Source organism: Electrophorus electricus, chromosome 3 (genome assembly GCF_041902795.1).
Source record: "Electrophorus electricus isolate QZ-2024a chromosome 3, ASM4190279v1, whole genome shotgun sequence".
NCBI classification, from domain to species: domain Eukaryota; kingdom Metazoa; phylum Chordata; class Actinopteri; order Gymnotiformes; family Gymnotidae; genus Electrophorus; species Electrophorus electricus.
Genome location: NC_137499.1, coordinates 32,386,335 through 32,398,920, shown reverse-complemented (window position 1 = coordinate 32,398,920; position 12,586 = coordinate 32,386,335). Strand labels below are relative to the sequence as shown.

At 38.3% G+C, this 12,586-nt stretch overlaps 1 protein-coding gene across 2 annotated transcripts in view; it reads right to left on the bottom strand.

The window, feature by feature from the left end:
• Positions 1 to 8,378: 8,378 nt before the first annotated feature.
• slc38a12 (solute carrier family 38 member 12) overlaps positions 8,379 to 12,586 on the bottom strand; it is a 49,716-nt gene continuing 45,508 nt past the window's right edge. For both annotated transcript variants that reach the window (XM_081711152.1, XM_027003353.3), the window contains one exon: positions 8,379 to 10,958. In XM_081711152.1, coding sequence (XP_081567278.1) covers positions 10,192 to 10,958 — 767 coding nt within the window. In that variant the 3' untranslated portion in view covers positions 8,379 to 10,191. The remainder of the gene's footprint in view (positions 10,959 to 12,586) is intronic.

Below are 12,586 nucleotides of genomic sequence, written 5' to 3'. Positions count from 1 at the left end.
AAAGTTACCTGCTTTTAATTAGAGATGTTCATTAGTCAATGGTCATTCACACTATGAAAATTCAGAATATCTAATTACTGCTAATTTTTTATTCTGCATGCTTTGCAAGTTTAGATTGCTTAGACTATGTTGTGTTATTCTGAATAGTTTTAATTTGTCTTTTTTTTCACTACAACTACAAATATTTAGCTCCCTTATGATGACACCAAGGTAACCACAGGTTTTTATTTCTATTTAACTAAACGGAGTCACTGAAAAACAATATTATATGTACATAATAAATGTTTTTACTAAATATTAGTCCATACAACACATTTCCCAAAGATTTAAAGTATGCCGAGTGCTATCCTGAATGGTCATTTGGCATTTTCTCTTCACATACTGTACGAGGCCACTTCTTGGACCTAAGTGCAGTGTTCAAGAAAGCTATTTATTAGTAAAAGCTATTATTAATTAGCTATTATTAATAGAAATATTTATTAGTGACTGGTGATCCAGACTGAAAGAGCATTATGCTTAGTTATTCTGAATGGTCATTGGCATTTTGTCTTCATATACTGTAGATTTCCACCTCAGTAACTTTAGCTGCTCAAGGAGGTAGCTTGTGAAGACCAAAAATTGTAAATTCTTTGATTAAAATTTGATGTGTATTGAAAGCAAGTTCATTATCAATTTGTAATTCATGATATTGATTTTCAAAATTTTAAATTAAAGTTGCTGAATGGAAATCTGGCATCTCCTCTGCATATGCTCTTTGAGACTATTTCAAATCAAATCAATCAATTCAAATTTATTTATATAGCGCTTTTTACAACAGATGATGTCACAAAGCAGCATTACAAAGGTCCAAGTCCAAGCCTCCGGTGAGTACAGTACAATCTTGAAGTGATAAATGCATAAACTAGCTTTTCTGCATCGTGTGAGGAGAGTATGTTCCTAATCTTTGCAATGTTCCAGAGGTGAAGAAAGGCAGTCCTAGAAATATTATTTACATGAGCTCTGAACAAGAGACTGGGATGCGTAATCGCGCCAAAATCTCTGGGCCTAATAGAAACTTTCTCTCACTTCTCTCTTTTTTTGTCAGGATTAAGTGAGAGAAAGTTTCTCAACATCCAGTGTCTCACATCCTTTATGCATTCCTCAATAATACTAAGTTGATATATGTCCTCTGGTTTGGCTAAAACATATAGCCTAATATTATCAGCCTAGCAGTGGAAACAGCATGTGAAACCCGCTGCTTTGACCACTTGCATTAAAAAAACAGCAAACAAACCAGAGTCATTAAATTAAGTGTATTCTGTAGCTATTATTCCATAGTAAGAGCTGAATTGTGTCACGGAACGCTCGCCTTCGCGAGTCACATGGTTTGGCCCGCCACGTGCAGTGGGAGGATCTTGTTCATAACCACACCTGCACACACCTGTATTGTTTTAGTCTTTGTGTATTTAAACTCGTCATTGTGCGCAGTGTTGTCCGCCATTGTTGAGGTAGTGTGACAGTGTTAATGTTAAAGTTAAATGTTCTTCTCGTCATTGTTAAATGTATCTGTGTTCATCATGTTTGTTTAATGTTAACTGTGTTGTGTTCATGTTCATCGTTTGTAATGCATGTGAGTGCCGTTGTCTTTATGTATAAATAAATGTTTGTCCATGTCGCTGGAGCCTGTGCGTCCTGCCCCTCGCCCTCCGGCACTCGGGCCACATGCGTTACAAATTGTGGTATTTTGTGGTCTAATCTTTTGCATTTTCATTTTGTCCTATTTGAATTTTTGACAAAATTCACTCAGACAACAGGAACAAATATTATGAATAATTATACTGGATTTTCATGAGTATGGACTATAGCTGACATCAGAATCCTATATTGTCCTGGTATTGTGTACCTTTAAAAATGGTGCATTATCTCTGTGGTCAATAAAAGTAACCATTTAAGCTTAAATGTAATATTCACTGATGCTAATTCAAACATGAGTTTAAAAGGACCTTCACTAATCAACGGCTTCTGATGTAACATTCTGGGTACACTGCAAAAAAAGCTTTTACAAAAACTATATCCAACCCAAAGTTGGAGAAAAAAAAATTGTGGTAACATGCGCTAATAACTAATCTTTGCAATGTTCCAGAGGTGAAGAAAGGCAATCCTAGAAGTATTATTTACATGAGCTTTGAACAAGAGACTGCAATCCATAATCATTCCAATATCTCTGGGCCTAATAGAAGCAACTCTTTTTTTGTCAGGATTAAGTGAGAGAAAGTTTTTCAACATCCAGTGTCTCACATCCTTTATGCATTCCGCAATAATACTGAGTTAATATATGTTCTCTGGAGACATATAGCTGAATATCATCAGCGTAGCAGTCGAAACTAGGACAGTGTTTACGTATAAGGTAGCATATATAAAGAAACAAGCATTTATGTTATCAAATTGGTAACGACTAGATAATGGGCAGTGGTAGCTCAGTGGTTAAGGTACTGGTTGCTGGTTCAAGTCCCACCACTGCCAAGTTACCACGGCTGGGCCCCTGAGCAAGGCCCTTAATGCTCAATTGCTCAAGTTGTACTCAGTCATAATTGTAAGTCACTCTAGATAAAAGTGTCAGCTAATGGTGTAAATGTAGATAAGATTTAAACCAGGAAAGGGCTAATCCCAACAACATTTTAGAGTCTCTTTAGTAAAATGTTGTGATCTATAGTGTCAAATGCTGTACACAGATAAAGCAATATAAGTAAAGAGACATTACCCTGGTCAGAAGCCAACAACAAGTCATTAACTTCTTTAACAGGTCATTAACTTCATTAACTTCTACAATCTGTCATCTGCTGAATGTTCTTAGCACATTCAAATCTGCTGTAGAAATTATTCAACTCCTTGGTTAGTTTGTAGTTATTAAGGAGAAGTGGAGTTTTTCTCAGCTCGTAATCTCTTTGAAGCCTTGCCACACTTAAGTTGGGTCATTAGCAGCAGTGTAGCTTTTTTGTTTGAGTATTTACTGCTTTGTTCCCTTATCTAGCCAGAGTTTTGCATCTTTAATCCTTTTTACAAAGCTGTGTAAATTCAGCTGAATGGTTTGTCATCTTACCTGAGTTTTAGTTGGAATACAGGAGTTAGTTGGAATACATGTCTTTGCAATCAAAGGGTCTGCACTGTAGCTACTATCTAATCTGTACAATCTGTCATCTGTTAAAAAAAAGTCCAGTCTGCGGAAACAAACCAGCTTTTCATTCTCTCTACTGGTTCACTTCTTCACTTGAGGCTTGTTGGCTTTAATAATTTGCCAATATGTTGGGATGAGGTGAAATAGAACCTCTACTAAATTTAATAAACTCCTTTATTCCTAAATCATTAAAATTAGCAGTAATCAGACCACTCATCAAAAAATCTAACCTTGACCCATGTCAGCTGTCAGGCCAATCTCAAACCTCCTATTTATTTCGAAGAGCCTAGAAAAAGCTGTAACTCAGCAGCTAAGATCATACCTAAATCACAATAAGATAAATGTAGTCTTTCAGTCAGGGTTTAGGCTTCATGATAGTACAGAGACTATACAATCCCAAGACCCTGCTTCTCACTTCTACCCATTTAACCTTCAATGAACAAGACGTTAACAGGCTGTTTAGAAGACATAAGATGGGAAAAGCTCCAGGCCCAGACATAGTCTCACCTCCAGCCTAAAGCATTACTGTGATCAATTAGCACTAGTTTTCACAGACATCTTCAAGAATTCATTGGAACTTTCCCCTGTTTCCATGCTACAAGTCATCTTCCATAATCCTGGTCCACAAAAAAAACAAAAAAAACAGACCAGATGCCCTGACCTCTGTATTCATGAAAGCCTAGTTGCCTAATTCTAACCAATCTGAAATCTATTATAGTCACCTGGTAGGATTTTACATTTACGTTTACTGAATTTAGCAGACTCTCTTATCAAAGTGACATACAAAAGTACTTCGTCATTTACTCATGGAATGCATTCTAGCCAGTAGAGTACAGATACCATTGAACTAGAATGCTGTTCAAATACAGGAATCAATGCTGATGCCTAGAAGTGCAAAACACATATAAGCTCTATCTCAGACAACAATCAGTGCAATAAACAGTACCCTACAATAAAATAAGTACTACATTTTCAGTTAGTCAACATAGGAGCAGCATCAGTGGTCATTTAATTATTCCACAAATAGAGGGGTCTTCAGTCTGTGTTTAAACTCTGCATGGGACTCTACTGTCCAGTTCACCATCTAGGAGCCAGGACATAGAATGCTCCCAATGCTTGTCTTCCATGAGAATTGAAGCATGATATTTCAAGATGGGCTGTACTTGTGCTTTGAAGTACTAGAGGTACGGATCAGGCTTTGAACACTGACATCATGTATGGAGGGGCTGGTCCATTTTTGGCTTTGCAGGCAAGCATCAAGGTTTTAAATCTGATGCGGGCAGGTACTGGAAGCCAATGAAGGGAGTGCAGCAGCGGAGTGACGTGTGAACTTCAGAAGATTGAAAAGCAGTCATGCTGCTGCATTCTGGACAAGTTTAGAGGTCTGATGGCTCTTAGAGGAAGACCAGCAAGACGCTAGTGGCAGTGGTCTGTCTATGAGGTTAAATGAGGCTGTACAAGTACTTGGGCAGCATCCTGCGAGAGAAAGGGCCGAATCCTTCGTATGTTACAAAGGAAAAATCTGCAAGACCGGGTCGGATTTTAAACATAAGTTGGATCCTCTACAGTTTGATCCATCAATGATGCAGTACTCTTGGTCCTGCACTTAGTCCTACAGCATATGGTCAGTTCAAAGACCTATGCTAGAGTTCTGTATGTGGACTTCAGCTTGGCCTTTCACACTGTAGTACCAGAGCTCTCAGCTCTACTCATATGCTGGTGGGGAGACAAACTGAAGGCATGTTGGTTTCTTTCACCCCTTCAGTTTCTGCACCAAAAACTGTATTGCAGGGGGCCAACTATAAAGACCCTAAAGTTTGCAGATGACATCACTTTAGTTGGTCTCATAACCAAGAGTGATGACTCTGTCTACACAAAGGAAGTCAGTTGGTGTTCTGGTGCTGTCATAACCAGCTGTTGCTAAATGCACAGAAAACTGTAGAGATGTTGGCAGACTTCAAATGACATCCTCCCCTGCTTACCACAGGCCCTGATGATCCAGTTCTATCAATAATAGAACTATCCATTCATTAGTCTTTATCATGTTCACAGATACTGTTGCTGCATTTTTTCTCATTATTTTTGGCTTTGTCATAATCACAGATTCACTGACATTTTCTTTTTTTCAAATGTCTTATGCATATCAATACATTGATTCCAGCATCAGATTTCATGTTGTGTTTGAAGTAAAATGAGAACTATAATTATTACATTTCATAATTGAGAAGGTGATTGAGAAGGCATCATCATCCACTGCTTTCAAGACTGAGACACCAAGCAATCATCATCATTACATGTATGCAAATAGTTTTGTTATCAATGGTAAGTTATTAGATGTTAGAATATCTGCATGTCTTCACTCTTTCAAAGTGCTGCACCAGTTTGGCTTGGAGCTCCATCTTAATTTCCACATTAAAATCCACTAGCACAACACATTTATGCCTCTGCACATAATCTCCCTGGCCCACAGCATGAGCCTATTAAATAAAACAGCACTCTATTATTATTCCATAAATACATAAATAAATCTGAAAAACTTACATAAAATTAGTAGGCATGTTGCAGTTGGAATGTTGTTTTGTGACTAGGCTCACACAATGTTTTTCTTGTCTGCTTTGTTTGAAGCAACACTAAGTGCAAATAAACATGAATAGCTAGGTGTAGAATCAGTGTAGGAGTAACAATGGAGAAAAGTTCACTTGCTAGTGTCTTTGACTTGTAAAGTTTGGTATGCCAGTTAAAATTATGCAGAACTGAAAATGTCTTGACAGCAAAGGTAAGCCAGGAGAGTTAAGCAAGAAATACATACACAGAAACAAGTGGGTGATGATAAAGGTTAACCTTTTCTCCTAATCTCCAAAAACTAACCTTGTTTTTATAACCTTTGCTACTTCTATGCTACTTTTCCTTGGACTTAAGGTTTGGATTTTGGGAGGAAAAGCTGCTCCTAGACCAGCAGAAAAAGGAAATGTCTACCCAAGGTAGTCACTGCCTCCCAGATGGATAACCATGTCACGTACCTTAGCGGCCGTGATTCATCAGACCAGCGTAAATCCACCTTAATGGAGCCATTGGTGGCCACCAGGGGAGTGGAGAATTAAAGCAGCCAGTTTACACAAACACCCCAGCAGGTAGATATTACAGTCCTCAATAGTGCTGTTATCAGACTGCAGTGCAGAATCACAGGCTTCCCCAGAGACGAGCCAGTGGAGAACAGCATGTGAAACCCGCTGCTTTGACCACTTGCATTAGAAAAACAGCAAACAAACCAGAGTCATTAAATTAAGTGTATCCTGTAGCTATTATTCCAACAGTAAGAGCTGAATTGTGGTATTTTGTGGTCTAATCTTTTGCAGTTTCATTTTGTCCTGTTTGAATTTTGGACAGAATTCACTCAGACAACAGGAACAAATATGAATAATTATACTGGATTTTCATGAGTATGGACTACAGCTGACATCAGAATCCTATATTGTCCTGGTATTGTGTACCTTTAAAAATGGTGTATTATCTCTGTGGTCAATAAAAGTAACCATTTAAGCTCAAACTTTATATTCACTGATGCTAATTCAAACATGAGTTTAAAAGGACCTTCACTAATCAACGGCTTCTGATGCTGTAACATTCTGGGTACACTACAAAAAAAACCTTTTACAAAAACTATATCCAACCCAAAGTTGGAGAAAAACCATTATGGTAATATGCTGTACTCTATTAAATCTTGTTTATGCAGCAGATATAGAAATTGCTAACCCATTCTCTTCCAAATGATGACACATGGCTTAAAAGAAAACCATATAGTCGGATGAAGTGATGTGCAAAAGAATGATTGTAGAGACTACCCATTGATCAGGTAGTTTGTCAAGAGAACGCAGTATTCATTTAAGTGCAGCTGTCCTTTAGATACATGTTTTATGCAAAAACTCACAAATTTTCGAGAGTGCACAAAATGGTCTTGTTTTGCCCTTGTAGCAATTATTTCTTAATAGTGACAAATTGTGCATTCGACTTCCATCAGTGAAATAAACACACTGATACTGGCACAATTGACAGCTGCTCCATTTCAGCTTTGTTGATCTGGCTTGACTGAGTACTACAGAGAGCATAAAACACACAAATTTAATCGGATTAGAATCAGCTGAATCCAGTAACACTGTGCTACCCCCACCCCTTGCAAACATTGAATAAATCACAGCAAATTAAATCAGCTGTGAATAAATTAAGCAGTGTAAAGTTTTAATTTGCAATTACAAACCACCATGCACACCCACATGTGCAAAAGGGCAGAGGATGAATTAAATTCAGCCGGGGGTTATGACAATAATAAAGATCTGCAAAGTCACAAAAGAATTATACTTAAGCTTAAAGGTGTAGACTGTATCTTATTGCAAAAACACAAGCCAATCTAGAGATGAAACTTTATTCTTGGACTCAAAGCATTCATAGTAGCAGATGATAAAAATAAAAGACTTTATGCTTTATGAACAGCAATTTAAAAAATATTTAAGGCTATAAAAATCACTCAAATGGAGTTAGTGCTGAATTTCTGCTTGCTTCGTCACTGAAAAATGTGTTTACACTTTGCAACAGAATCTGAAAGTCATCCAAGAAAGTGTGAAAGATCACCTTACCATCAAATGTGCACGATTTTGAGTAGGTGCTCAAAGGGTGTAGATTTCTGATGTCAAAATTAAATAAACCTAAAAAATTATTATAATCCTGTTCTTTCTGTCCAGTAAAACCTTATGTTTACATTAATGTTAATATAATATTACTAGAAGGTTATAGAGGCTCTAAGTACACATTTTATATATATATATATATATATATATATATATATATATATATATATATATATATATATATATATAATGTATGTATAATTAATAAATATAATAAAATAAATATACCACATTATATATTTTAATGTAATGTAATTTGCAGTTATTTCTGATTAAAACTAAAATGCAAATCATGTGCTGCTAATTTTAATGATTTAGGAATAAAGGAGTTTATTAAATTTAGTAGAGGTTCTAATTCACCTCCCATACAGTATTAATGCAGTAATAATTAATTAACAGTAATAATTAAATGTTTACATTAAAAAAAAAAAATTATGACCAGTAATTCCAAAAGACCTTACTGTACTGTTTATAATAGCCAATTAACTGTACAGCACCACCACCGTGCCCACCCTCCCCCCAAAAAACAGGATAAGAGTTAATCACATTTAAAAAGTATTCCTGTATTTGATATCACAAGACATTGATTGTCAATATATAAAATAACTTACATGCAGAGATTGACAGGCTGCACAGACACAAAATACATGTCACACATGTAAAGGTAAGATGAACCCTGGGAGAAAGGCACATTTTCTTCACTTCTATCATTCATAGTTTATACTTCAACAACATAATACATTTGTTCAAAATAAACCATAAAGAACTGAAGAAACATTCATGGCTTAAATAAAAGGAAGTTGGAACTACACTAATTCAGTGAATAATGATGTTCACTACAAATTTACTGAAAATGAGATGTAATATTCATGTTAACTTCTGAGCCATGAACTACAGTCTCATACTGTCCTTCAAAGATGACTTGGTATTTGTGCTACAGGCCACGTGTACACACGTGTGTGTCTGTCTGTCTGTCTGTCTCTCTCTCTCTCTCTCTCTCTCTCTCTCTCTCTCTCTCTCTCTCTCTCTCACACACACACACACACACACACACACATGCTGTAAACATTACCAGGAGAGTGTAGAGGCATCTTATCCAAAATAATCTTATGCAGCTTGAACAAGCCCAAGGTAATGTGTGCAAAACTCGAGCACTAGTGCCATGCCACACATGACAGCAGTCATGGTTTTGAGACTTCCTTCCTTTCTTCTTTGATCAGGAGCGCACACTCTCACAGAGAGCAGCAGTCAATTTACAGTATCAAATGTGTTGCTGACGATCAAATGACAAGCGCTGACACCACCACATGAAAGAATTATGAAGAGAAGGGGTGCATCAATCTGATCTGACAGTGGAGACTATGACCGAAAAGCCTGCATAAGATTTGTAACTGATTAATGGTGGATCTGAAACCTGAATTACAAGTGGGGAAGGCCGTTGAATCACAAAGCTCATAATTCAAGGCTGGATTAGAAGCTACAATATATTACGATACACATATTCAGAGTAACCTGACCCATGATGCAGTAGGACCCACGACCTCCTCACTCAATGGTTAACTCACGTGAGGAGGCAGTCAGTTAGTAATATTGAAAACGGCAGATGTGAAAGTGATTATCCCTGAATTGCTTTGCTCTGTTCTCAGCTCATGGGCTACACTGAAGTGGACATTTAGTTTTGGTAATAAAAAGGGAGGAAGAGAAGGAAGAGAGGGATGAATAAAATGTCTGTGATTGAAATACTATGCTTTACGTAATAAAAGACAGTGTAATTATTACATGCATGCTATAACTGCTATGAATTTTAAGAAAGAGAAATAAAGAAATAAAGAGAGAGACCCATTGTGAATGTGTTTTCTGAGTACGACCATGAATGGAATGAGCATATTTGGTCATTTTAGTGAATTCCCCTCTGGGATAAAGTCACATATCCATTAGTTCACTTCAGGATTTGAAGAATGATAACAATATGCCACTAGGTTCTCCTGATTTTAACTCGTCTTGCAGAACTACGTGAAAGAGGAAAAGGCAAGTAATAAAGATTTGATGAAAACAAATCAGAAAAAAGCCTGGCTGCTGTCTGTTAAAAAGCTGTAAGCAATATAGTGCAAATTAACTGCCACTAGATGACGTTCTGAAGTAGAAATTTAATCTACAGTCTGAAAAAATATTTAAGAACTTTAGATTTAGATTAACTTAAATTGCCAAACAAAAAAGGTCCCTTTTACATTTAACCTAGTTAAACCAAATCTAAATGTTGAATTGCTACCCAAAATGTAAAATACCATCTACATGTGTGCCAAAGACTTTCATAATTAAAATAAGGGAAAAAAGAAAAAAAATACTAATATGCATTCAGTTCTTGCTTTCTGCTGTTAGAATGATATTAGCTGTGACAAACATCAGGCAGAAAGTTGCCCAAAGCACCACAAATGCTACCCAGAATGTATGAAAGAAGGGAGACCTGTGCTTGTTCACAACGCCCCTTCCGAACACAGGCTCCAGGTGACGGCGACTAAAGTACACCAAGGTGGCCGGAATGATGTATTGAATTCCTGTGCCCGCGTAGGCGCCGGTGATGCCCACAAGTGCCTCCAGGTCATGTGTACAAAATGCCACGATGATGGGCGGCACCAGGGTTATAAGGGGGAACACAATGCGGTCCACCACCCATGGGTAAGTGCCTCCGTCCCGGTGGAAGAGCGTCTTCCAGTTGTTGCGTAGTGTGACTGTTATAATTGGGAAGTTGGTGCTGATGGTGAACACGGGGAAGAGCCCCAGGAAGTAGCGGAGGGTAGCCAAGCCCAGCACGTCACAGTTATCAGTGAAGTTTAGTGTGTACATGTCTCGCAGCAGTGAGCTGTCAAAACAGAAGATGGCCGTGAAGGACAGCAGGGTGTAGAAGCCAAGAATGAGAACATAGTCAACTATCAGCAAGGCTCCCACCCTCCGTTTGTCTGAGATCGGTGTGATCAGGGATGGCAGGGAATGCTGGCACATGAAGGAATACACACACACCCCAAAGAGATTTGGTATTCCAGTGAGCTGCGCAACTTGAGGGTGGCCCTTGCCGTGTCCCTTGCCAATGCGGATCAGCGCCAGGATAATCATCATGCTAAAAGCTGGAAAAGGGGGGGGGGGGGGGAGAGAGAGTGAGAGAGAGAGATGAAGACAGTGTCCATGACTGAAATACTATGCTTTCTGTAATTGTACAGTGTAATTATTACATGCATGCTATAACTCCTATGAACTTTAATTTTTACAACTGGAAGTTAGCAACATTGCATTTACTAATCCTTAGGAGGAAACATTATAAACGAGACTTTATAAAACAGTTCCACCATGACTGATTCAGACATTTAAGGTGTGACTACATCAGGCTATATGGAATCAAAAGCCTATGGACTTCAGATTAGATAATGGGTTCACACTGTACAGGTCAGAGGATAACATGAAAAAGCCTTGATACCGTGACAATCACTCCCATTTCAATCTCTTTCTCGACGTAAGGTTTTTGCTCTTAAAATAAAAGTAAGCTGAAGATGATTAATGTGACTTCACAAGGCAAGCCAGTTTAAGTCCTAGTTTAAGATCTAGCTACTAGTAACGAGTGATAATTCAGCAAAGGAGATGCCCTTTGCATGGACAACAAGGAACTGAGAGGAAAAGACCATTTGTATATGCTACTTGACTGGACTTCATTTAAGACAGCCATGGATGGAGAGCATTGATGATAAAAGCCATTAACTGTAATGACACCACCCAGCTGTTTATCATTTGCCAAACACTTCTGTTGCCCAGCATGGGTATTCCACATCGACCACTCGACCCCAACACAAGTGACCTGATGAAGCCTGTCCCAGCCCCCAGCACTGAGCAGACGGGCCATTTTGAATTGATAGACGTGAATGCATTATTCCTGACTGCTGGGCTTCTTAAATCTAAAGGATGCCAGAGCAGTCTTGGCATACGGGCTACAGAGTCACATCCTGGGCTCATCTCCTCGCCACACCCTGTTCAATCACACCATTACTAGAGGAATTAGTCACAGGAACACCACACACTGTGACCTGACTTCTTAAGGATGCACACCATGTCGCCCGCTTTGCCAGGAAGGGGACAAACTCTTGTTGTCCTTGCAGGGGATATCTCACAATGCATCTGGGTCTAATCAGCAGGCCAGGCATCAATGTTGACAGGAGAAATGGATTAGGACAGCTTGAGGGAGGGGCAAGGTGATGAGTAATTAATCTGAGGGACTATACCATGAAGATGTCTGGACAACACAAGTCCCGACCCATAGGTCTTCATTAGCATAATTGTCCAAGTAAAGTGTCCTTAAGGTTTGGATTTCAAAGGACAAGAGGAAGTATTCTTGGAGCCAAAAATGTTGTGCGCGCAGATGTGTGTGGGTGTGTTTGGGGATGTGCCTATTAATCAGAAGCTAGTGCTAGCACTGTAGTACTTTAATGTATGTCAAGGGAATAAAATGATTCACTTCAATTATGAGGACAAAATGTAACCTGAAAAAATGAGTTATATGAATGGTGTTACAGCACAAGGATGAGCCTCTTGGGTAAAAGTGTGTGGGAATAGATAAGGAGCATGCCACTTCCCCCTTACGGAGAAACATGCAAATGGAAAAGCCTTCTATGGAATTACATGAAGCACTAACCCACTAGTGATTCATCTTATTTTAAAATGTTATGTCGGGATTTCTCTCAGAGATATTAGCTGTCTGATGAAAATC